At 48.4% G+C, this 22,557-nt stretch overlaps 1 protein-coding gene across 10 annotated transcripts in view; it reads left to right on the forward strand.

Moving 5' to 3' along the window:
- The window catches only part of AGAP1 (ArfGAP with GTPase domain, ankyrin repeat and PH domain 1), a 308,457-nt gene that overhangs the window by 58,793 nt on the left and 227,107 nt on the right, over positions 1 to 22,557 (forward strand). For 2 of the 10 annotated variants that reach the window (XM_085585532.1, XM_085585533.1), the window contains exon 1: positions 4,937 to 6,442. The exons of 2 other annotated variants lie outside the window; for them this stretch is intronic. In XM_085585532.1, coding sequence (XP_085441658.1) covers positions 5,428 to 6,442 — 1,015 coding nt within the window. In that variant the 5' untranslated portion in view covers positions 4,937 to 5,427. Of the gene's footprint in view, positions 1 to 4,931; positions 6,443 to 22,557 lie in introns of those variants that run through there. 6 more of the 10 variants (XM_085585530.1, XM_085585531.1, XM_021536096.4 and 3 more) reach the window with 6 other exon arrangements.

Genomic DNA, 22,557 nt, shown 5'->3' on the forward strand with positions numbered 1-22,557 from the left:
ATTTATAAAATAATGTAGTCTTATGAAGCAAGAGCCTGTTAGACTATTAAATACTTAAAAGGCATAATTGATGTGAAAGGAAGTACCATAATCCACGCTGAGACATGAAAATGACAATTATTGTGACTTTAATTATCCCATGTGATAGAATATCCCTGGCAATAAGGCACCCTCTTCCTGGAGAAGTAATGCCAAACATTTTACCTCTCTTCTGGTGAGACAAACGATTGAGTTGCATTTTTACATCACATCCCATGGCCCTTATTCCCTTTCCTGCTCAGCATCCAGTGTTTTTAGGACAGGAATGTGCTTTCCCTGTGCTGACAGTAAGGTCATTATTGGTGCCAAATGCTGACTTCGTAGCCCCTAGTCTCTGCTTTGTTGTGAGATGTCTCTGTTCTTCATGTGAGTAAAGAATTGCCTGCAGGGAACTCGGGCCTGTTTAATGGACGAGTGCAGAGTGACAGGAGGACACAGATCAGTGCCTTAATGCAAACCCCGTGGCTGCAGAGAGCCCCTGAGTTTGGGCTCTGGGTTGCTGCTCCCCTGCAGCACAATGTTGTTCTGGTCCAGATGCCTCCTCTTGTTTGCTGGTTGAACGCTGATCTGTGGTGACAAACAGCGGATGGAGCGTGGCCTCTCCAGGAGACAAAAGTGAAATCCTGTCCAAATTACTCTTAAGAATTGCTCAGGTGACCTCATTTTGCCTTCCACAATCAATTTGTCAAAGGAACCACTACTTAGAGTGGTACTGTGTGTTTAGAGTTTAGCCTGCAGTCTGCAAAAATGGTAACATTAAAATCCAAAACATGGGCATATAAACAAGCAGCATCACAGGAATTGTGTCCCTGAAAGGTTTTGACAAACCTGTCCAGTATGTCTCAGCATGGAAATGTTAATTCTGAGTGAGATGCTGCTGGTGTGTGAGGTATTTAATAGAATCCTAGAATTGTTCAGGTTGGAAAAGATCTCTAAGATCATCAAGTCCAACTGTTCTTTCTGTGTGTCTGGGCTTTTACATCTGAGTGGTGATTGTGTTAGATCTGCTGGCAGAATGTGAAACACCTGTAAGGAATTAAGAACAAGGAATCAAAGAATTATAATTATTTTTGCAAAGAGTTCTTTAGAAAAGAGAAAATGCTACACCTGCTTTGCATTACTTGGAGTGACACAAGAAGTGTTTGCTTGATAAAGTCAGTACCAGTAGTATTTGCTGCTCAGTGACCTTGCTCTGCAGCTGTTGGAGAGCAGGAATGCCAGCAGGGTCATCTCTGCAGTTGTTGATGGCGAGCAGGCAGCGAGTGCTGTGTGCTGGGGATGTGAAACTCAACTCCAGAACATCATCGGGGTGGGCATCAGTGAATGCTGTGTTCAGAGAGCTCCCTCTGCACTCTGATCACATGAGCTTGCCTTGAAGCTTTTTGAAGATACGTTTGAGACACTTGTGTTTCGCTGATTAAGAATAAATCACTGGGCTCGTTGCTGAGAATTGTGAACCTCTAATTCTGCTAGAGAGCTTATCCTAGGTGGGAAATGGCAAACGTGGCCTTTTACTGGCTGCATGGGATGGAGGATTTCCATGGCTGTACTTTCCAGTGTGACCCCACTGGAGAGGCAGCAAGACTTTGTCCAGCAAGATCCTCTGGGGGTGTTTCGTGATCTTGGCAGAAGGTCACGGAGCGGTTTGCAGTGTTGGAATGGAGGGTGTAACCCCCTGTGCCCCAGCCCCCGGAGAGGGCCGGCACCTTGCAGAGCCTGGTACTTACGGTGCCTGTGCATCCTGCTCTGCTTCCGAGCGCCCGGGGAAGGGAAGGTGAGCGGCAGCCGCTGCCGAGGGCCCTTCAGGACACAGGGCGTAGGCTGCGAGCCAAATCACTTGTTTGGGTTGGCTGCCGTGGCTGCTGGCTGCTCTCGTCCCGGGGCCTGAGGGACTCCTCCGGTCCTGGGAGCGGATCTGTGCTAATTGCGGGCCGAGAGGGGCGGCAGGAGCCGGGCGGCGCTTGGCTCGCAGCCCGGCCGGGCGGGCTCCGGGCGGCATCCCCCTCCGCGGGCATCCCGCCCGCAGTGTTAAACATGACACCCCTTGCGCTGTGAATCCGGAACGAACCCGGTGTTAGATGAGCACTGAAAGCAGATTTCTGTAGTTCGTCTGGCCGGGGCTGAAGGGGGATGGCCGGACCACCAGGTGATGGTGGGCTTTGCACCAGCGGCACAGGCGGCTGCAGAACAACTCGTCCTGTTTACAGGAAGCCTTACGAGAAGTTGCAGGGTGGTAAGTTGTGATGAGTAGCAGCGGAGCAACCTTGGAGTACCACTTACTGCCCGTAGGAAGAGCTGCTGCAGCATCCCGACGGATGATGGATGTCCGCGTTCCCACCCGATGCGAGCGGAGCGCAGCCCCGAGCGGGGAGAAGGGGAGTGTGGGATGCTCCGGAGAGGGCTGGAGGAATGTGCCGGCTATTCGTCTGCGCTTAAAAGTGGTTCCTCTGGAGGGGTCTGTCATCCCGGAGGATGAAAAATGGTTGATCCCGCTCCGGGTGAGGAGGCTGCGCTCCCCGCGCGGCACGCTGGAAAGCGCGGCCTGGATCGCGAGGAGGGATGAGTCCTGGCGCACTCCAAGTCTGGTGAATTTACAGATTTACATCTTGAGAAAAACATAAACAACAGATTTTCACACTTAGGCTCCTATTTTGTAACAGGTTTTTCCCTCGCCGATCTCTTCCCTTTGATTTTTTTCTTTGGAAATCCCCATTAGAAGTGGCCTTTTGGGTGTTGGAGAAATGTGCCATCGTTCTATGGCAGCGAACAACATTTAGAAGGAACTGGAAATCTCTTTTTGGGCTGGCCAAGGGAGACCTTAGGATCCCAGAGACATTATATATCACCTTGTTCCAACTTTGCCACGGGCAGGAGCACCTTCCACTAGAGCAGGTTGCTCGAAGCCCCTCATCTTGAATCCATATCTGCTGAAACTACATGTGCAGGTCTATTCCATGGTGAATAGAGCTAAGAGGAATAATCAGTGTTAATTAGTCAGCGTTAAAGACAGCACCGATATCTGTAGGAATGAGCTAAATCAGGAATTCTCTATGTTAACGGAGCAGCAGTATAGCTTGTGGGATCACGGTGTCACCAATAAATGGATGTGTGCAGAGGCTGGGACCCAGAGCGTCCCTTATTCCTGGTGTCAGAGTTTGGAGCTGCTCCTGGGGGTGAGCCCCAGCCTGATGTGCCCCCAGGTCCGGAGCTGCTCCTGGGGGCGAGCCCCAGCCTGATGTGCCCCCAGGTCCGGAGCTGCTCCTGGGGGTGAGCCCCAGCCTGATGTGCCCCCAGGTCCGGAGCTGCTCCTGGGGGTGAGCCCCAGCCTGATGTGCCCCCAGGTCTGGAGCTGCTCCTGGGGGTGAGCCCCAGCCTGATGTGCCCCCAGGTCTGGAGCTGCTCCTGGGGGTGAGCCCCAGCCTGATGTGCCCCCAGGTCTGGAGCTGCTCCTGGGGGTGAGCCCCAGCCTGATGTACCCCCAGGTCTGGAGCTGCTCCTGGGGGTGAGCCCAGCCTGATGTGTCCCCAGGTCTGGAGCTGTTCCTGGGGGTGAGCCCAGCCTGATGTGCCCCCAGGTCTGGAGCTGTTCCTGGGGGTGTGCCCCAGCCTGATGTGCCCCCAGGTCTGGAGCTGTTCCTGGGGGTGTGCCCCAGCCTGATGTGCCCCCAGGTCTGGAGCTGCTCCTCACTGAAAGTGAGGCCAGGCCGTGGCACAGCTGCCCGGGGCAGCGGTGGAGCCTCGTCCCCGGGGGAATTAAAAGACCTGTAGATGTGGCACTTGGGGTTTTGTGGTGGAAGTGGCAGTGCTTTCCTTCGTTTTTACACCTGCTTTTTTATTGCTTTTGACCCTCACTGGCATTGGTGAAGGATGTTTTGATTGTAGATGTGGGAGATGCAAGGTGGTTTTTCAAGCCTTTTTATGGGATGTTAGGCATGGAACCTAGAAGCGTTATTGCTTAACTTTTTTTTTTTCCTGCCAGCCTGGTTTGTGAGTGACTAAAAGCAGGCATTTACTGGCTGTTAATTACCTCCGCATCCCTGCAAAAGCAGTGGCAAGCTGGGTGTGAAAGGGGGTGTGTGTGCCACGCCCTCCTCCTGCAGTGTACGAGAGCCAGGTTCTGATTGCTGCTTGGGAAGAGTTTTTGCGTGACTAACCAATCTAGTAATGGGGCTTGTTAATTGTGCAGAGTTAATTGTAAACCGCAGAGATGTGGTGAACAAACATTTGTTAAGGTGGGTCACAGATAAAAAAATAAGCCGGTTCTGAGTAGTTTTGACTGATTTTAATTGTTGCCTCGGATGCAGAATGAACTAAGATCTGAGCTCAGGTCGTGGTCCAAGCTGATGGGTACCACACGCCTTGCCCTTTTGTGGACCTGAGTAAATCCTGGATCCCATTATCACATATAATCATCCCCAAAGGCAGATGCCAAGAAGAAGATGCCGGACTTTTCAGTGGTGTCCAGCACCAGGATGAGGAGCAACGGCCATAACCTAAACCACGAGAAGTTTCACATCAACACGAAAAAGAACTTCTGTAAGTTGATGGGAACAGGCTGCTCGGGGAGGTTGGGCTCCCTCTCTGGAGTCGTTCCAGCCTCACCTGGACGTGTTCCTGTGTCACCTGCTGCAGGTAACCCTGCCTGGGCAGGGGCTTGGACTGGCTGACCTCCAGAGGACAATTGCGTGCTTCTGGCTTGCTGGCGCTGCTGGCAGGGAAGCGCAAGGCGTATCCCTTTCCCGAGAGGAGGCGGCAGAGGGAATCCGGGCCGCTCCCGGGCGGGCGGGACTCCATTCCGGCGCTTGTTTGCTGCCGGCTGGCGCGGCCGGGCCCCGCCGCTCGGCTGCGCGCTGCCCGCCCCGGGGCGTGCGCCGGGCGCTCCGGCACCGCCGGCTCCGCTCCGCGCGGCCCTTCCGCGCCCGCCGCGGATACCGACCGCATCTACCCGAGGAGAGGCCAGGGACAAACCCGGCCAGATCCGCAGCCGCGCTGTAAACAATGGGCTCGGAAGCGGCTGCTGCAGCTCCCATGCCGTGAAGAGCGGAGCCGGACTCCGCGGGAGGAGGATGCGTGCGTGGATGTGAGCCGTCCCTCGGCGCCTCTCCGGGATGCCGCTGCCATGGACGCCGGCCGCCGGCGGGGAGCGCAGCCGGAGCCCAGCCTGACCCCGCCGCAGAGCGGGGTGTGACACCGGAGCATTTTTTTTTTTTTTTTTTTTTTTAATTACAATTTATTTATTTCATTTTTTTTTTTTTTAACCGGGTTGCAGTGGATTGTGGCTCTGCGTTTCCAGCCACCCGCGTCTCTCCCTTTATCCATCCATCCATCCATCCATCCATCTCGGCGCCGATGCCCGTGGTGCCCGCCGCTGCCTGAAGGCAGAGCCATCATGTACCTCCTGGACAGCAGCGAGCCGCCGGCCGCCGCCTCCTCCCCCGAGAGGATGCAGCGGGGCACTCCGCAGAGGAAGACCGTGTACCGCATCTCCGTGACCATGGTGAAGAAGGAGCTGCTGGGGCCGGAGAGCGGCCGCGCCGGCCCCGAGCTGCCCCGGCGCGGGCGGAGCCGCCCGCCGGGCTCCTCCAGCCTCACCAGGGCCGGGCTGCTGCTGCTGGAGGAGGAGGAGGGCGAGGAGGAGGGCGAGGAGCGGGACAGGGTCCCCAGCCCCTGCGGCTTCCGCACCTTCCGGACGCTGAGCACGGGGCAGCTGGAGCTGGGCCGCCTCAAGGTGCCGAGGAGAGCGGGGCCGCCCGTGCCCGGGGCGCCGCGGGGCAGCGCCGGACCCGGAGAAGCCGCGGCGGCCGCAGCCGCATCCCCGCCCGGGGAGCAGGGGGGCAAGGACGGTGGGCCCGGCGAGCCGGCCCCGGCGGAGCGGGGCCAGAGCCCGCGGCGGCAGTCGGGGCTGCTGCGGCGGAGCTTCAGCTTCAGGCACTGGAGCGGCGGCGGCAGCGCGGAGCCGGCCCGGGTGCGGCGGCACAGCAGCTCCGGCTGCCTGCCCGGGCCGCCGCCGCCCTCGCCGCCCGCCGCGCTGCCCGCGGAGCCCCCCGAGAAGCGCAACACGCTGGACGTGGGCGAGGTGCTGAGCCAGGCGGACCCGCTGTCCCGGCTGGAGCGCTGGGAGCGCAGCAAGAGCAAGAACCGGACCCTGGATAACAGCGACCTGCAGCGGCTCTCGGAGCGGCTGGGCCGGGAGGGCCCCGCCGCCGGTACCGAGCACCGGCTCCTGCGCTTCTTCAGCGGCATCTTCGCCCGCAGGGACGGCCCCGCCGCCCTCTTCGGCAGCCCCCACGGGCGCTCCCCCCGCAGCAGCTTCTCCAGGTCCAGGGCTTATTTTAGCAGCCTCAGGAGAGCCGCCGTGGACACGCAGTCCAGCTCCGAGAGCATCAACGGGTCCCCCCATAAAGGTGCCCCTCCTTGTCTCCTCTGGGTGGCTCGGCATCGGTGCTGGGGGATGGGTGGTGGGGTCAAGGGGCTGTTGGGTGCAAGGAGAGGGAGATGCTGCACTGGGGTTCAGCAGGGCGGGCAGGCCCTGGCGCAGGGTGCCCAGAGAAGCTGTGGCTGCCCCTGAATCCCTGGAAGTGTCCAAAGCCAGGCTGGATGGAGCTTGGAGTAACCTGGGATAGTGGAAGCTGCCCCTGCCTATGGCAAGGGGATGGGGTGAGATGATGTTTAAGGTTCCCTCCAATCCAAACTGTTCCATGGATACAGCGTGCTTTGAAGCACCTGGTAGTGCAGCTCTGCAGAGTGCAGCTCTGCAGAGTGCAGGTCAGGCTCTCTGTCCTCCTGAACCAAAAATCCCTCTCTGGGGTGACTGGTTGGGCATTCTAGGACAGATGCGTGAGGCAAGTGTCACTTGTTTAATTATGGAATAGAAGCTGGACTGGAGTGCTGCTGTATATAGGTCACTGGGTGGCCTAGTGCTGCACAGCACTGGGACTTTCTCCCTTTGGAAAGACTTCTGCAATCTGAAGCATGGGTTATGTTGGTTAGAAATGGGCACTACTGGAGAAGTGAGTAAATGCTGGTGTAAATGTCTCATAAATCCCACATGATTATTGTAATAAAAGAGCTTGAACTTAGATGTTTTTGAAAAACATAGTATAGAATCAGAAGCCACACTCTTTGAATTATTTTATTACTTGAGTCATTTTATATAGCTGTGTACAAATTAGCCAGAGCGTTTCTAGTCTAGGTGGAAATCAGATAGGGAATTCTTGGGGTTTGTGAATCCCTCAGATACAAGAAAAACTTGAATAAGAACCTTACTATGGGATGGAGGTACCTTACTGTGGGACAGCAGGGAAGAGCTGACGAGCTGCTTTCTCTGAGGATCTGCAAGAATCCTGGTATCACTGGCTGTCAAACCAGAAATGCTGGTTGTGGAGCTTCATTGTGCTTTCTTCCAGCTGTGCTTTCAGATCTTTAATAAGTATCTGTGATGAAACATTTACCCAGCAATTATAGTCACCTTTGAGCACCAAGTGCTTATCAGGTGGCAAATGATCTCCTAGTTGCTGCTTTTCTGAAAACACAATTCTCAATTAGATTAAGCTTTCATGAAGGCCCAGGTACAGCAGAGGATGGTGTGGAGTTGGGCCCAGGTGGTTTATTGGGGAAAGCAATAACCAGCTGCCAGCTCCTTCCATATCCAGAGCTCCTGCTGCGAGTGGAGCGTGCCCAGAGTTTGAGGCACAAGGAGCAGAGCCAAATATTTAGACCTAACAACTGAGGACTGTAAGGTTTTATTGATGTAGGTTTTATTTATGTGGGCTTATAATAATCTTGACGGAAATTGTGGTCTGACCTTGGTTAAAGTTCAAGGAAACCACAACAGCTAATTACTTCATTGGGCTCTTCATGCCTGTCCTGTGCCAGCACACTCCAACTGCTGCTCTCCTCCAGCTGCCCACGGTCAGGTACTGGGAGCACGGTCTTCCTGGCCTGGGAGGAGACCTCAGTTAATTGATAACTAGTGGTACATAGCACTGAGATGTTCCAGAGAGGTTGTTTCTGTGTGTGCCGCTACCAAATTTGTGTGGTACAATGAAGCCTTGAGGCTTGCTCTGCAGAAAATGTGTCCCTGTGTCCCAGCAGGGTGATTGCAGTAGGCAACAGTGTGGCAGGCTTGTGTTATGGGTTGGCATGCCTGGTGTGCTCTGTTTCCTTCCCTTTCCCAATAAAAGTGCAGTTTGGGAAAAAACCTTGTGCACAGCTCCAGCTGTTGCTCGTTGGTGACAGTTAGAAAGCTGAACTTGAACTAATTGGAATTTCTCCTACTATATGTTAAGAACAATATTTAATTAGTTATTATTAGCATGCCAAATACATTTTAATATTTTAAGGGTGGAACAAGCTGCTGCTGGACCAAAACTTGTATTTTGCTTCTTTTAGTTGATGTGGAGTTGGTGTGCTCCTGACAGTCCTGTGTGTGGATTCTGGAGTAATTGCTGACACACAGGTGGAACCTTCATTTCATTGTGGGTTTTATGCCTGGAAACTTGGAGAAATTCCTGGCTGTGAGGGTGGGCAGACCCTGGCACAGGGTGCCCAGAGCAGCTGTGGCTGCCCCTGGATCCCTGGGAGTGTCTAAGGGCAGGTTGGATGAGACTTGGAGCAGCCTGGGATAGTGGAAGATGTCCCTGCCCATGGCAGGGAGTGGGATGAGATGGGTTTTAAAGTCCCTCCCAACCCAAACCAGGCTGTGATTTTGCTTCTACACTTGTTTCCCTCACGGCCTTGGTATTCTCTGTGTTTGGTGCTGTGCATGAGTTATTTGATGTTTTACTTGCAACAAAAAGACTGCCCAGGGTTTTAAGAGAAAGTAGAAGCTTAAAAAAATGTAGCTTGTTGGCATTTTTATCTTCAAATATTCACCTGGGTACTGCAGTATCTGCTTGGATGATATTTCCTGAAAAGAAATACTGCAGTCGGGTACAACATAGTTTTGAACATGTTTTAAAGTAGAAGAGTCAAGGATTTTTCAATCTACATGTTTTTGATGTTACTGGGTCTGACTTAGGCTGTGGAGTTGGTAAAGGTTGATTTTTGGCTGGGATCAGTCTGTAGTCTCTCAGTAGTTATTCATGCTGTCACTGAAGAGCCCTTGAGCATCGAGCCTTTTCCTTTTCTACCTGCAAACCCCATTTGCTCTGATGTTGTTGGCCTCAAATCCTATGCAAGTAACAATTCCCAAAACTCTTGCACAGAGAAGCAGGGGATCCATTTATTTGAAAGAAGAAAGGTTTTCTGTATGCATGACCACTATCCCCAAAGGCAGAAAGAGAAACTTCAAGCCAGAGGAGTTATTTTTGCCTTAAACCATTTAGAAGTCCTTAAGGGGAATGTCATTCCTCGTCTAAACTTTTTTCTCCTTGAAGTTTTCATTATTCTTTCCTGGTGAGAGGAACACTTGCTGCTCTTGAGGAAGATGAGGAGGATGGCTCTGAGGCTGAGGGTGTAGGGAGTGGTGTTAAAACAGTTTATTTTTCAGTGGTTCTCACCTTGTTACTTTTGTTTTGAGATAAATTTGTTTGAATAACCTCTCTTTAGGATACACTAACAAGATTTGGGTATCAAAATTGTTGATTATCAAAAAGAGTATCATTATAATATGATAAACTGCTCTTTTGAGGTTTCTCCCCCTGAGGTTTTAGAGGAGTTAGTTTTAAGCTCTTATCTCAAATTCTTTGCAGCTTGGAGTCATGGGAAGCAGGGGGAAGCTGCTGAGTGATCTCTGTTGGAGGCCTCCAGCCTTTCCCTTGCAAAGCTTCACTTGAGATAATTCTTGTTAGTTCTGTGTCATTCTCCTGGCTGCTGTGGTCACTGCTCTGCTGTGCTGCTGGCATTCCCAGAGCAGCCCAGGAAGCCTGATGTGCACGGATGGGTGGGCAGAGACCTGGAGCACATGGGATTTGCACAGGGAGATGCAAATGCACTGGAACTGGTCCTGTGTGGCTCCCTGGGATTTGGCTGCAGGTTTTTGGGGCTGTGCTGGCATAAGCATAATCTTTTTCAGCACTGGAGAGTCCCTGATTTCATGAAGTAAAAGCCTCCTAGCACTCTTTCAGCTGTTTCAGTTCTTGTGAATGTTGTCTAGAGGTTGTTATGAAAATAAAACCCAGCAGATAAATGGATTGTAGTTAGGGTCAAGCATTTTCAAGCATTGTCTAAGAGGGCTTTTTTTATTATTTATTGAGTAGGTCTTGTGTCAAATAAAATGACTGCCAGCTGCACTGATAGAGCCAGGTGATTAAGAACTGAACTGGTATTAAGGTCACTGGCTGAATTAGAGAATGAGATGGATTAATGTGTACACAATATTGAAGCATGTGCCAGCTGCTATCAGCCACGGTCTTTGTTTTTCTCTTAAAATTGAAAAGAAATGTAGAATTTTAATGCCTCTGTTATAAACTTGACAGTTAAATGCCTTATGGCAGTAATGGGTAAGTTTGTTGGGACAGATCACTGAATACTTCTGTGAAGTGTTGTGCAGGCATTCATCTCCATTCCCTCCCAAAGCTCTGTAAATTGAATTAGTTGAATTAGTGCTCTGTTGTTTTGCCAGAGATCTGCCTGTTCCTTGCTTTACCACTCCAGGTAATGATGTGTTTATATAATGAAGCTCACGCAGATGACCAAAGCACAACTTGCACAAGGAAAAGAAACATTCAGAACACGGTATTCCTTTTCCTTTCCTCCTAATTCCTTGCCTTGAATCTGAGGTTGCTCAGTGTGAGGAGAAGCCAAGTGCCAGGTCCTGCCCTTGGGTCACTGCAGCACCGCAGGCTGAGGGAAGAGTGGCTGGACAGGATCTGTAAGGAAAGGACCTGGAGCTGCTGGTCAGCAGCAGCTGAAAGTGGGCCCAGGTGGGCAAGAGGCCAGTGGCCCCCAGGCTGTGCCAGCCACGGTGTGACACAGCCCCAGGACAGGGATTGTCCCCAGGGCTGGCCCTGCTGAGGCCCCTCCAGTTCTGGCACTCACAGCCAGAGGGACACGAGGGGCTGGAGAATGGCCAGGGAAGGGGCTGGAGCCCCAGGAGGGGCTGAGGGAGCTGGGAAGGGGCTCAGCCTGGAGCAAAGGAGGCTCAGGGGGACCCTGTGGCTCTGCACAGCTCCTGCCAGGAGGGGACAGCCGGGGCTCCCTCCAGGGAACAGGGACAGGAGGAGAGGGAACGGCCTCAGGCTGGGCCAGGGCAGGCCCAGGGTGGACAGCAGCAGGAATTCCCCCATGGAAAAGGTGCTCAGGGATTGAAGGGGCTGCCCAGGGAGGTCTGGAGTGCCCATCCCTGGAGGTGTCCAAGGAAGGGCTGGATCTGGCACTCAGTGCTCTGGGCTCGGGACAAGGTGGGCATCAGTCACAGGTTCAACTCAATGGCCTTGGAGGGCTTTTCCAACCAAAAGGATTCTGTGATTCTAAGGGGCATGGGCTTCCTCTGGAACTCTGCTCATGCTGGTGAGTGTACAGTTTCTGGTTTTTCAGATGTGGGCTCTGTATGTGAGGTGGCAGATGAGCTTTTCCCTCAGACCAGAGGAAGGTGTGGGAACCCCAGCCTTGTTTTGGGGCCACATGTGGTGGTGAAATTCCTCCTCCAACCCGTGCTTCCAAAGAAAAACTCCGCAGGCTTAGCTGTTCGGTCTCAAGGCAGTTTATTGCTAGTTATCTAACAGATTATGTTCTTGGACTGCAGCTATTTGATCTGTGGCCTGGGTAGAGGCACACACACACACTGACATCCTCTCTATCTGCTGTCTTCTTTGTCTCTCTCTCCGCCCAGGGTTGCTGCTATCTTTTATAAGATATATTACGTATAACATGTTTACAATTATTCCCCAATACCTACTACCTACGTTGCCAAGTGTTTTTCTACTCTAAACCAATCTGTGAGTGCCAACATCACCAAGAACATGGAGGTAAGGAAGAAGAAGGAAGAAGGATGGGTTCAGCCCACTTTCCTCCATCTTAGAACTTCTGACCCCCATGTACAAAGTGAAAACCCCCCTGTACATGTGCTAAAACCCCCCTGTACAATACTAAAAAATATTTCCCTCTACTTTGTAACTACTTTTACTATACTATCTAACCTTTTGTGATTGCTTGTTCCACCTCCAAAGTTGGTAATTCATTCCATGGCTCAAACTCAAAATCACAGTTGTTTTTCAGCTGTCTGCCAGGGTCTAGAATGCTTCTGACCAAGGCCTGGAACCTCTAAAAATGTCTGAGAGACATTTTGAGTTCCCACAGAAGGGTTTTAGTTGCTCGTAGTTCCTGCGTGACTTGACTGCAGTTCTTTGCCGGATGTAATGACCATCCTACCCTGCAAAATAAAATCACTGGTACCAGATGCTGAGCCCTTCCTCCAGTGGAGCAGCCAGAACCTGCCATCACTCCAATTTCACGAAATACAATTTCAAAGCAGTGTAAGATCATTAGCAGGGTTGCATCCAGGTCTTGGATTCCTAGATCACCACTGAAGAACCACTTGGGTGTATTTGAATGATCAGTTTGGCTCCCTGATGCAGAGCAGAGCTAATTTTGATCCTACAGAGCTGATGACCAGCAGTAGTTGAACAAGTACAACTCTGCTGTCCCTGTAATGACTGTGAAACTATGACGTGTACTGGGGTTTTCTTTGGCATGGCCATAACCTCAGGAATTGGTGTTTGGAAAGCAGAGAGCAAATGTTTTAAATGCCTGAATATTCCTTTGCACTTTGGGCTGCCTAGGATTTAACAAGAAATCATTAATGCAGACTGCTAATATGCTGGTGTTACGTTTGATAAGTGGTGTTGGGATTTCCCCATGGCAACTGCAGTAAACACACAGTGAGAGGCCCTTTCTGCCAAAAAACACAGAATGGCTTTTTTCATGTGTGAGGAAAAAGAAATGCCACTATATTGAACCCGTGAAGTTATCATCTATTTTGTTCATGAAAAGCATCCAGCATAAAGCTATTATCTTGATAGGAGTTGAAAACGGGGCGTTTGATGATTTTTGATGGTTCAGGCTGCTACATAATGACAGTGTGTGACAAATACTTGTGCTTTATTGACAAAATAGTACCAAATGTTTCTCCAAAGCAAAGCAGGCGGGAAGTGCCAGCGAGAGAATAAGCAAACAGTGCCGCTGCAGCTTTCTGCAGTCTTTTTTTGATCATCACAGACAACATTAATGTTTGGCCTTGTTATTTATTGAGGTTTCCTTTGGGAATAAGAAGGGAAACAAGGCAGAGAGACCTGCAGTGCAGCTGCTGGGCTGCAGGAGCAGCTGGAAGGGCTTTGGAACAGGCAGGGACTCGGGGCAGTGTGTTTGGCACGAGGGCCACTTGGTCAGTAGGTCCCCTTTGGAGGGATATTTGTGGAGTGGGTTCACTTCAGTCATCATTTAACCTCGTGCTCAGTCCTCGTTCTCGTGTTTTGGGTTCTGTTGGAGCTGCCCAGATGAAGATGTAAAGGTCACTGGTGTGAAGAGATAACCCTGAGCAAATCTCTCCATGTACTGAGATGTTACAGTGAGAGCTTTGTGAGGAGCCCTGTAGGATCTGGCTGTAATGTCAGTACAAGCCCTGGGATTTAAAAGGTAGGCACGTCTGTATTTCCTGGCTATAAATGTTCCACGTGGGTGGTGCTCAAAGTCTGTCTCCTTGCTTTGAAAAATGTTCCCTCTTATTGCCTGACACCCCTTATTTGTACCTTTATTTTCACTAGCCTTTAGATAGAGCTATTGAATTAAAGATTCAGCAATGTCAGTTCTGGTTATATCAAGCAACTTTGATTTTTAAATGAATTGATGATGTGTCTCAACTACTGAGCTCAGGGAAGTTCATTTCAGCCTTGAACTTAATAAGAAATAAATTCAAAGTTTCTTGGGAAATTCCCAGGGTTAGTAGAGGGTTCTTGTTCTTCCCAGCTCCCATTTTGTGAATGAAGCCTCACAGCAGATCTTTCTTACCTTGGAAGGATTAGATGCTGGTGTTTTGCTGCTTAGATATGAAGGAGAGCTCAAATACTGTGCTGTGTGCTGCCAGCTCCTGGTGCTTCCAAGTGATTTACAATCCCTCTTCGTTTGCATGTATTTGCCAGTCAGCTTGTCTGACTCCTTTGACAGAGAATCTGGATTCCTAAAAATGCTGGTTTAGGAATTGTTGTTTATATACATATACATGTGTGAGGTTTGAGAACAGGGTTCTGCATCACTGATACAAGCTTTTTCCCTTTTATTCCCATGCAAACAGTTGCTTAAGAGCAGTGCCAATGTATTAAACATAAGGGAAAACTCTTGCAAAAGTGAGTGCTGAACCACTCAGTGCAGCTGGATTTGATTTGATTTGTAGGGATGTGTAAGGCATTTATGGAGCTGCCTCCCTCCTTAGTTTCTCTGTTGCTTCTGTGGGTGCAGATGTTATTTGGGTGTTAAAAGCACAATATTTCACCTTAATGAGTTCCTGTTTGTTCTCACTACTAAGTGGCACTTCTGTCCTTAGGCTGAGCCCTGGGTGGCCCTTAACCCTGCTAGCATTGCTCTTAGGAGCATTCCTGCTGAGCTGATGCTCTCCCTCCTTCCAAAACCAAGGCTCCTAAGCCCCAAAGCCTTCTTTGGGATGAGTGTCACAGTGACAGAATGCCTGAGACATCTTCTGCTCTTCCAGGGCTCATGTTGTGTTCCTATCTGGGGTTAAATGCCTGGGAAACTGGGATGTTGACCCAACTGTTCCTTATGTAACATCCTAATTCAGAAGCTCCTCTGTTCAGAGATTCAGAAATATTTATGTTGGCAAGGCAACAGCTTTTGTGCCTCGACTCTGTGTCCTGCAGGGAAAAATCCGATTTTGTGCTCACAGAGGATACAAGGTTTAACTTTTCTCCAGTTTTAATTACCGAAGCTGTTAAAATTGACCGTGTGTTGCTCTTCACGGCTTTCAGGAGATTGTGCTCAGGCCTTGGAGAGAAATTACTATTTTGTCTTCTCTACCCTGACTTGAATTGAAAAATCACCTGTTTTGCTTTATCCTTGGCTGCAGATTGTTGGCTTGCTTGCTCCCAGGATGACAGATCCTCACTGGCTGCCCCTTTAGGTACCCAAAGTCTAAAGAGAGATCTCCCCAGTGCCTTCTTACATCCTGACTTGTTAACTTTGTCAATGAAGAGTTTGTTTTAATAAAAAGAGGCTAATTTCTGCCCTCGGGGGAAGGTGTTACCGTTGGTTTTGTGCTGTTGGCCAGGAATTTCCTTAGATTTCCAGCATGGTGTTGGACAGCCTTGTGCAATTTAAGAGTTAAACCAGAGATATTTTTAATTCTGTGTAGATTTGTGCATAGCAGGGTTGTTTCCCAAGGGTCAGAGGAAGAAGAGGGCAACACTAAAGGACTCTTTCTGAAAAAAGATGATTTAAAAGCAGTGTTCCTAAGTCCCTGGGAGTCAAGGGCCTCTTTCAGCTCCCATCTGCAGGGCACTGTCTCTGTGGGGTCACCTGGTGTTGGTGGAAAACCTTCGAATGAGAGCAGTTCTGGCCAAAATATGTTACTGTTGTATTTGAGTCTAATCTCTCAAAAATATCTTAGCATGTCCTAAGTCTTCAAAATTCCTGGCTATTTCTGAGTTAGCTGCAAAGTCACTGCTTAGGGCAGATGATGGTATTTGAGATTAGAAGGTTGCTGTGAATGAAGAGCTGAACTTCAGCTTCTGGGTGAGGCGGGGATGGGGCCTTCAAGGAGAGGGACCGAAGTTCTCAGAAACAAAATTCATTATTTTCACTTTAGATACCTGCAGAGCTTCCCAGGTAACTCAGGGTGAGGTTGTTAGAGAATGACAGGCTCTGAAAAGAGCAGGTTGGGATCAGATAAGAGCGATGTATGTTTGGCTGTGCATAAAGATGTGTAAACACCTTGATTATTTCTCTGTGTGTGCACCAGAGGCGTGGAAATGCTGGGAGTCCCTTTGGCTGCCTTGAAAACTTGCAGGAATCCTTCCCTTTTGCCCCTTCTTATCTCTTGGTCTCGTGAACACAAAGGGTGGGGAGGGAAAAAGCGAAATCTGTGCAGTTGGTTTGCTTTCTGGTGGGATTTAAACATTCCTGAGATTATTGCCAGGTTTTACTGCTGCCACCTGCTTTATTTCCTCACTGGGGAGGCCCTGCAGAGCCTCAGGTGTGTCTCTGACTGGTGTGTGCCACTGCATCACCTGCTAATGCCTCTGACCCGACTCTATTTTTAACTCCAGGCAGGCAGGAGAAGTCATGCTAAGCAGAGGCTGATCAGACAGCACTGCAGTCACCTAAAGCCTTGTGTGTGCTCAAAGTGCCCTCTTCCTCCGGGAAACACAGCTGGTAGTGTGGAAGAACTTGTTCTGAAAATCACTTTGAGAGATGCTCAAATGAAAACAAATTAAATAGATGTATATGTAATCTGTAGAAATGAAAATTATATATTTTAATATACAAATTTTTAAAGCTTTCATGTTTTTTGAGGGTTTTTTGAGTGTTTGATTTATATTTATATATTTTATATATGCTATATAAAAATAAAAATTAAAAGAAATAATAATTAACATAAAATATGTATTATTTATATATAGACAATACGTATAATATAGTATATATTAGAAACATATATTCATATAATTATAATATAATATAATATAATATAATATAATATAATATAATATAATATAATATAATATAATATAATATATTATTTTTAATATATATTTTCACAGATATGTTTAGTAGTGGAATCTGAGAGTTTTTCAGTTCCGTTGTGCCTGTAAAATAGAAACACAATGGCTGCTATTTTATATGAGGGCTATAAGACTTTGTTTTCTAGTTGGGCAGATGGTTTCATTCAGTTCAGCTCTGATTAAGATATCCCAGTCCTAGGCAGATGTGCTATTTCTGTCCTGAGGTGGTTGTGCAGTGCTGCCTTGCTCTGCTTCTTGTATTTCTGCCACAGTGGCCACATTACACTTCAGTGGTGAAGCTACAGGTCAAGAGGAGACCTTTCCAGGAGCTGTCCCAGGCCGTGTAAGACCAGTCCCTAAGGCCAGGTGCCCCTCCCAGTCTGGCAGAAATCCTTGGAAGGAGGGTGGGGATTACAGGGCAGGTCAGTGTTTGTCCCTGGCTGTAGCACATCCCTCAGCACCAGGCGTTCTCGTGCTTCTGGATGTTCATAGAGGCTCCTTGCACCAGTAGCATTCCTCATCCAGGTCCTCCTGGAGATGAGCAGGGTGTCAGTACCACTCATCACTTGTTCCCAGATTCTCCCACCTAAATCTCAGCCAGAGCAGCAGCAGGATTTGTATTATCCTTTATTTTAAAGAGGGAACCTTTCTGTTGTGTGGCTTTTACTGGCAGTTCTCATCTGATCCCTTTGGAAGCATCCTGATTTGGGGTGGTGAAATAGCTGTGCTTGATTTTGAGGGACCTTTGTGTCCCTTCTGAATAAAATCTGAGGGTTTGCAAGGAAGCATCTTGGAAGCAGGACTTTTCCTGGGATTGCTATGATGGGGGAACAGAAAGCTGCATTTAAAATAAAGGACTCCAGAACAAAGTGGGACTTACTTGCTGTGTTAATTACAGTTTTGTTCTAGGTAACTGTTAAGTGATGCTGTATTAATTCCTTGCTACTATTAGATGGTTTTTGCCATGGAAATGAAAGCTCTGATTTCCTCGTGGATTACGGATTGCAGTCAGAGATGTTTTATTTCACACTGTACCACTGAAACTTCTGTATGAAATCCCTGCAGGCCCTGAATGTGTGTCTGGGCACCTTGTGGTGTCCTCTCATTCGGGTGGCTTGGAAATGAACTGAGCACACTGAAGGAAATTGTTCTTGGAGTACCTCCTGGAAATTTCTTTGGCAGGAGGAGCACAGGCCATGCCTGTTGAGGTTGGCTGCAGTAACCAGGCAGAGGTGTTAAGGTGAAGCTCTTCTTCCTTGCACTTACAGGCTATGTTCCTGTCACAGCTTGCCTTAACCTCTACCCTGGCAAAGTATGTCAGGAATTGACTGATAACAAATCCCTTTCCATCCCCAAATAAAGAAGAACTGGAGTGTGATCCGAGCATGCCTGCTCTGGTTTGTATTTTTAGGGCCCCTAGGCTGAGAATCAGCTGTATCAGTGTGATGTTGCCCATAAATAGCGTGGATGTGGTATGGAGACAGGTTGTTTTTATGTGGAAGAACCGATGGAAAACCAGTTTGGATGGAAAACCAGCTCCCCCCAGTTGGGGGATTGACAGCATTTAGTGGCTGATGGAGCTGGCTATGATGTAGTCATGATTTATAAAATGTGTGTGACCTGTTTCCCCAGCACAGGACTTCACACAGTTCTCCTGCAGTTGTAGTTGGCTGCCAGCCCAGTGCCCTGTCCCAAAGAGCCACTGCAGGTGGCTGCTGGTGGCTTCTGAGGTGGCCCTGAGTGGGTTTGGGTCCATGCTGGCTTGTCCAGCCTCCTCCCCCAGCCCACTGCCAGCTGCCACTGCTGCCCCTGGGAATAAACCCAGAGGGATGGAGCTGTTCCTCTCTCCTGCAGGAGGGGGAAACTGAGTTACCCAGCCAAGCTCCAGTGAGCTCTGCAAATTTGGGACACAATTCCTGCTCCCACTCCTCCTGTGCATTCCACTGTTACAGCAGGGTTCTGTGGTTCACACCGAGTAAAAAGCTAATTTCTTTCTGGATCCAATCTGAGTTCCTTTCCTGCAGAATAATCCTAGGAATGTGTCATCACAAACACTGCTGGCCTTTACTGTTGACATGGGCTGTCCCTGTCCCCAGCAGGCCCTCAGGGAGGAGGAAGGAAGGGTTTTGTGCAGTAAAAACTGAACAAAAATCACAGCAAAACATAAACCACTTTTTTTTTTTTCCCTGCTAAGATTAATGAAAATGGATTTCTGTGCATTTTTTCAGTCATTCAGATGATGAGCTTTGATAAATACTTGACCAACAAGCAGTGGGTGCTGGATGAGAGCCCAAGGAGCCCCATGTAACCTCCACAAGGCACTTCCCAGATAAGCCAAGGCTAAATTTGGGCTCAAACCACTGGAGTTTAGCTTATCTTGTCAGTTCTTGTACCCTTTTCAGGCAGTCTCAGAGGGGTTCTTTTCCTTAATTTCCTTTTTTTCAATGGCATGCTGCTTTTGGGGGATTACATATTATTTATTTATGTATGTATGTAAATACGTAGATGTCATACATATGTAAATGTATATATATAAACATGTATATAAATTTTATATAATATAAAAATCCATATCAAATGGAGTTTGCATGCAGTGCTTTTATTTCAAGCACATTCCTATGCATATTTAATCATTTTATGGCTGTGGCTAAGCTGGTGAGCTGTGTGATAGGAGTTTGGAGTCAGGCTGTGTCTTTACTCTCTGGGCTGGGAATTTTTGAGTAATAAAGGCAGTTGTGTTTAACTCCAACTCATGAAATCACTTAAAGTGAATTTTACCACCTTTATTTCTTCATGTTTGTTTAGTGGAATATGCACCCAGCAGGCCAAACCTAGGAAAAAGTGATTGCAGAACCAATAAAATCAGCTGGGTGTTGAAATAAGCAGTTTTGCAGCATTCTCACTTGTATTTTTTCCTTCATTTCAATGTCATGTTTTTTCCAGTGGATGACTTGTGCTCAAAACCTTGGGCGTCAAAGTGGTTGTGAGGTTTTTTGTTGTTTTGTTGGGAGTTTGAAGGGCATTTTGACTGATTCTGTCACAGATTTTGGCAGCATTTTTGAGGAGCATTTCCAGGACACTAATTGGTACATGAAGTCAGAGCCAGTTTGTGTAAATGCAGCTTGAATTACAGTACAACTTTTGAAGTCTTGAGTCTTTGAGGTTCTGGTCACCTGAATTTTCAGGAAGGAGTGTGGCATTTAATTCCTATAGCAGATTTTTGAGCTGGAAACTCTATGGCTGTTTATATTAAAGTCAGATTTAAGTATAGGATTTTCTTGGAAAATACCAATAAAGGCTGGGGGATCAATGCAAAACCCCAAAGGTCAAGTTTTCAGCAGACTTTTGTGCTGTTGGCAGCTTTTGTCCCTGGGCATGTTATAAATCACTTCTGGAAATAACTTGGGAATTACTGAGAAGAACTTCAACAGCCTTGAAATTGCTGTGAGGAGGAAACATCCTGTGCTGAAGCAGCCTTGAAAGAATGGCATCACATTCCTCCTTTATTATTGGTGCTGTGTCTGGGGGCAGGCAGGCAGGGGATTTGTGTGGTGGGGGGTTCCTCAACTCAGGTTTGGGTGTTGCTCTCTTGATAAAGGATCTGCTTTCAGCTCCAGGGGCTCTCCCTCCCCAACATTTTTTGGCCTGGGTAGTGAGCTTTATTTACTGGAGTGTTGTGGCACGGTTAACATGGATGCTCGTGCATAATGCCAGTGGATGTCATGCTTCGGAGTAAATGACTGACTTTCTGAGGGTTTAATTGACAAATGCTTCATTATAGCTTCAAAATGCTTAATGCTCACTGTGAGTCTGTGTGTGGGGAAGACATTGAGGTACAGACTGGCAAATAGAGTATCAAAGCTTTACAAACTTACACTGTTTATTCTTTGGTTTATGCAGAAAATCTCAGATTTCCTCATGGACATTTTATTCCCCAGATATCAGTTGGGTAAAGTCAGCTTTCCATTTCTTCTGCTGTGATTTCCAATAGTTCCTTTTGAAATTCATCATGTTTCCCTTTTTTCTTTTTTCTTTTTTTCTTTCTTTTTTTTTTTTTTAAACAATAAGGATTGTGGTGACATCTCTATTTAATTTAAAAGATAAATGCCTGACTCTGGGGAGTTCAGCTGTCTGAGAACAACTTTAAAATCACATGAGGTTTTTTCCCTCCAGGTGAAAATGCTCGCTTCCTTTGTTGGAAATGGGAATGAGCACGGCAGGTCGTGAATTCTGGGGAAGGATGGAGGGACAGCCCTTGTGATCCAAGGTATCTGCAGGGATGCTCTCAGCTGGGGTCACTCCAGTGGCAGAGCAAACCCTTGGGAACAGGCAGGTCATGGATATTTTAAGGTGCAGTGATGCAGCACCTGAGAGCAGCCACAGGTTTTCAGTTCTCGGTGCCAGATGCAATCCTGAGCAAGGCTTTCATTCAGAGGCACAGTTTGCAGCCTGAAATCCATGGTGGGTTTGTTACTGCATTTCTCTCAGGCTTTTCCTTCATATGGAGACTGGTCTATGCAGAGATTTCTTCATCCAGGAACTCTCTGGGAGCCCTCTGTGACTGCCTGCCTGCTTTTTTATGGGGAAAACCTCATGTAATGCTTCCCTAGATAATTCTGTTCATTCTTCTTGTGTATTACAGTGCCTAAAGCAATTTAATAGGTAACATAGTTTGAGATCTCTTTTTTCCCTGCTGTAGCCTTGGTGTAATTCACCATGATAATTGTTTTAGAGGTTTGCAGATGACAAACACGTCTTGTTGTAAGCACACACCTGGCGTAGCTGCTCAGAATAAGGTTGGACTTGGTCTTGGAGGTCTTTTCCATCCTGAATTTCCTGTGATTTTAACAGGGATGCAGACACTTTCTGATGTGTATCCATGGTGCTTGGGATAGAGCAGGGCATGTTGATGATACTCAGCTGTAACGCTGGGCAGGGTTAATGAAAATCACCTCACAAGAAGCACCTGGACAGCATTTCCTCCAAGGGAGGCAGCATTTTGGGAGCCTGGAGGCACCTCTAGAAGCAGGGATGCAAGGGCTTCATGGAGGAGGGCAGCTGGATCCCATGCAAGGTAATGGTTTCATTTTGCATTTTCTGCTGTCCAGCTTTTTCATCAAAACAGCTGTTTTCTGCTATAAAAACAGTAGGTTTGTGTGCAGCCTGGTAAGGTGATCCTGCTTAAAACTGCTGTGAGCCTTTTCTGAGCCTCTTGTGGGTGCTACCAGAGGGAAGGGCAGCAGGGTGTGATCCTCCCACTGTTTCAGGCTCCTTGATAAACTGCTCCCAGTGAAATGGCCAGTCCTAAAATGATCTGTAAATATTCTGCTCTTGATGTGGAGGCTGGCACTGAGGCAGATAAGGGGAGCAAGTTGTCCTGAGATGTTCGTCTTACTGTCTGGATAAGAGGAGAATGAGTTGGGAAATAGGGATTATCTGAAAGAAATCTGTGTTCTGTGCCTCTTTCTTTGAATGCACAGGATGAGTGGAGCTCAGGGCAGCCTGGTCCAGTGGAAGGTGTCCCTGCCCATGGTAGTAGGTGATCTTTTAAGGTCCTTTCCAACCCAAACTGTTCCATGATGTTTAATAACTGGAAGTATGTTTTACATAAGTAATCAGGAGCTGCTGGAAGTGTTCACCTGCTTTTATTGAATGGTGAATATTCTGTTGCACATCCAGGTGTGTCTTGTCAGGTTCCTCACTGTGGTCTCCTCATCTCCCCGACTTGGTTGTAATTTGCATAACATGGTAGAGCACCACCTTTAAAAGGCTGATTAATGTTTGTTTGAGTCGGCAGGGACGTGAATGGTGGGTGGTTCTCAGCTTCTCAGCCCACCAGGAAATGCTTC

This window comes from Lonchura striata, chromosome 7 (genome assembly GCF_050655825.1).
Source record: "Lonchura striata isolate lonStrDom1 chromosome 7, ASM5065582v1, whole genome shotgun sequence".
Classification (NCBI taxonomy): Eukaryota; Metazoa; Chordata; class Aves; order Passeriformes; family Estrildidae; genus Lonchura; species Lonchura striata.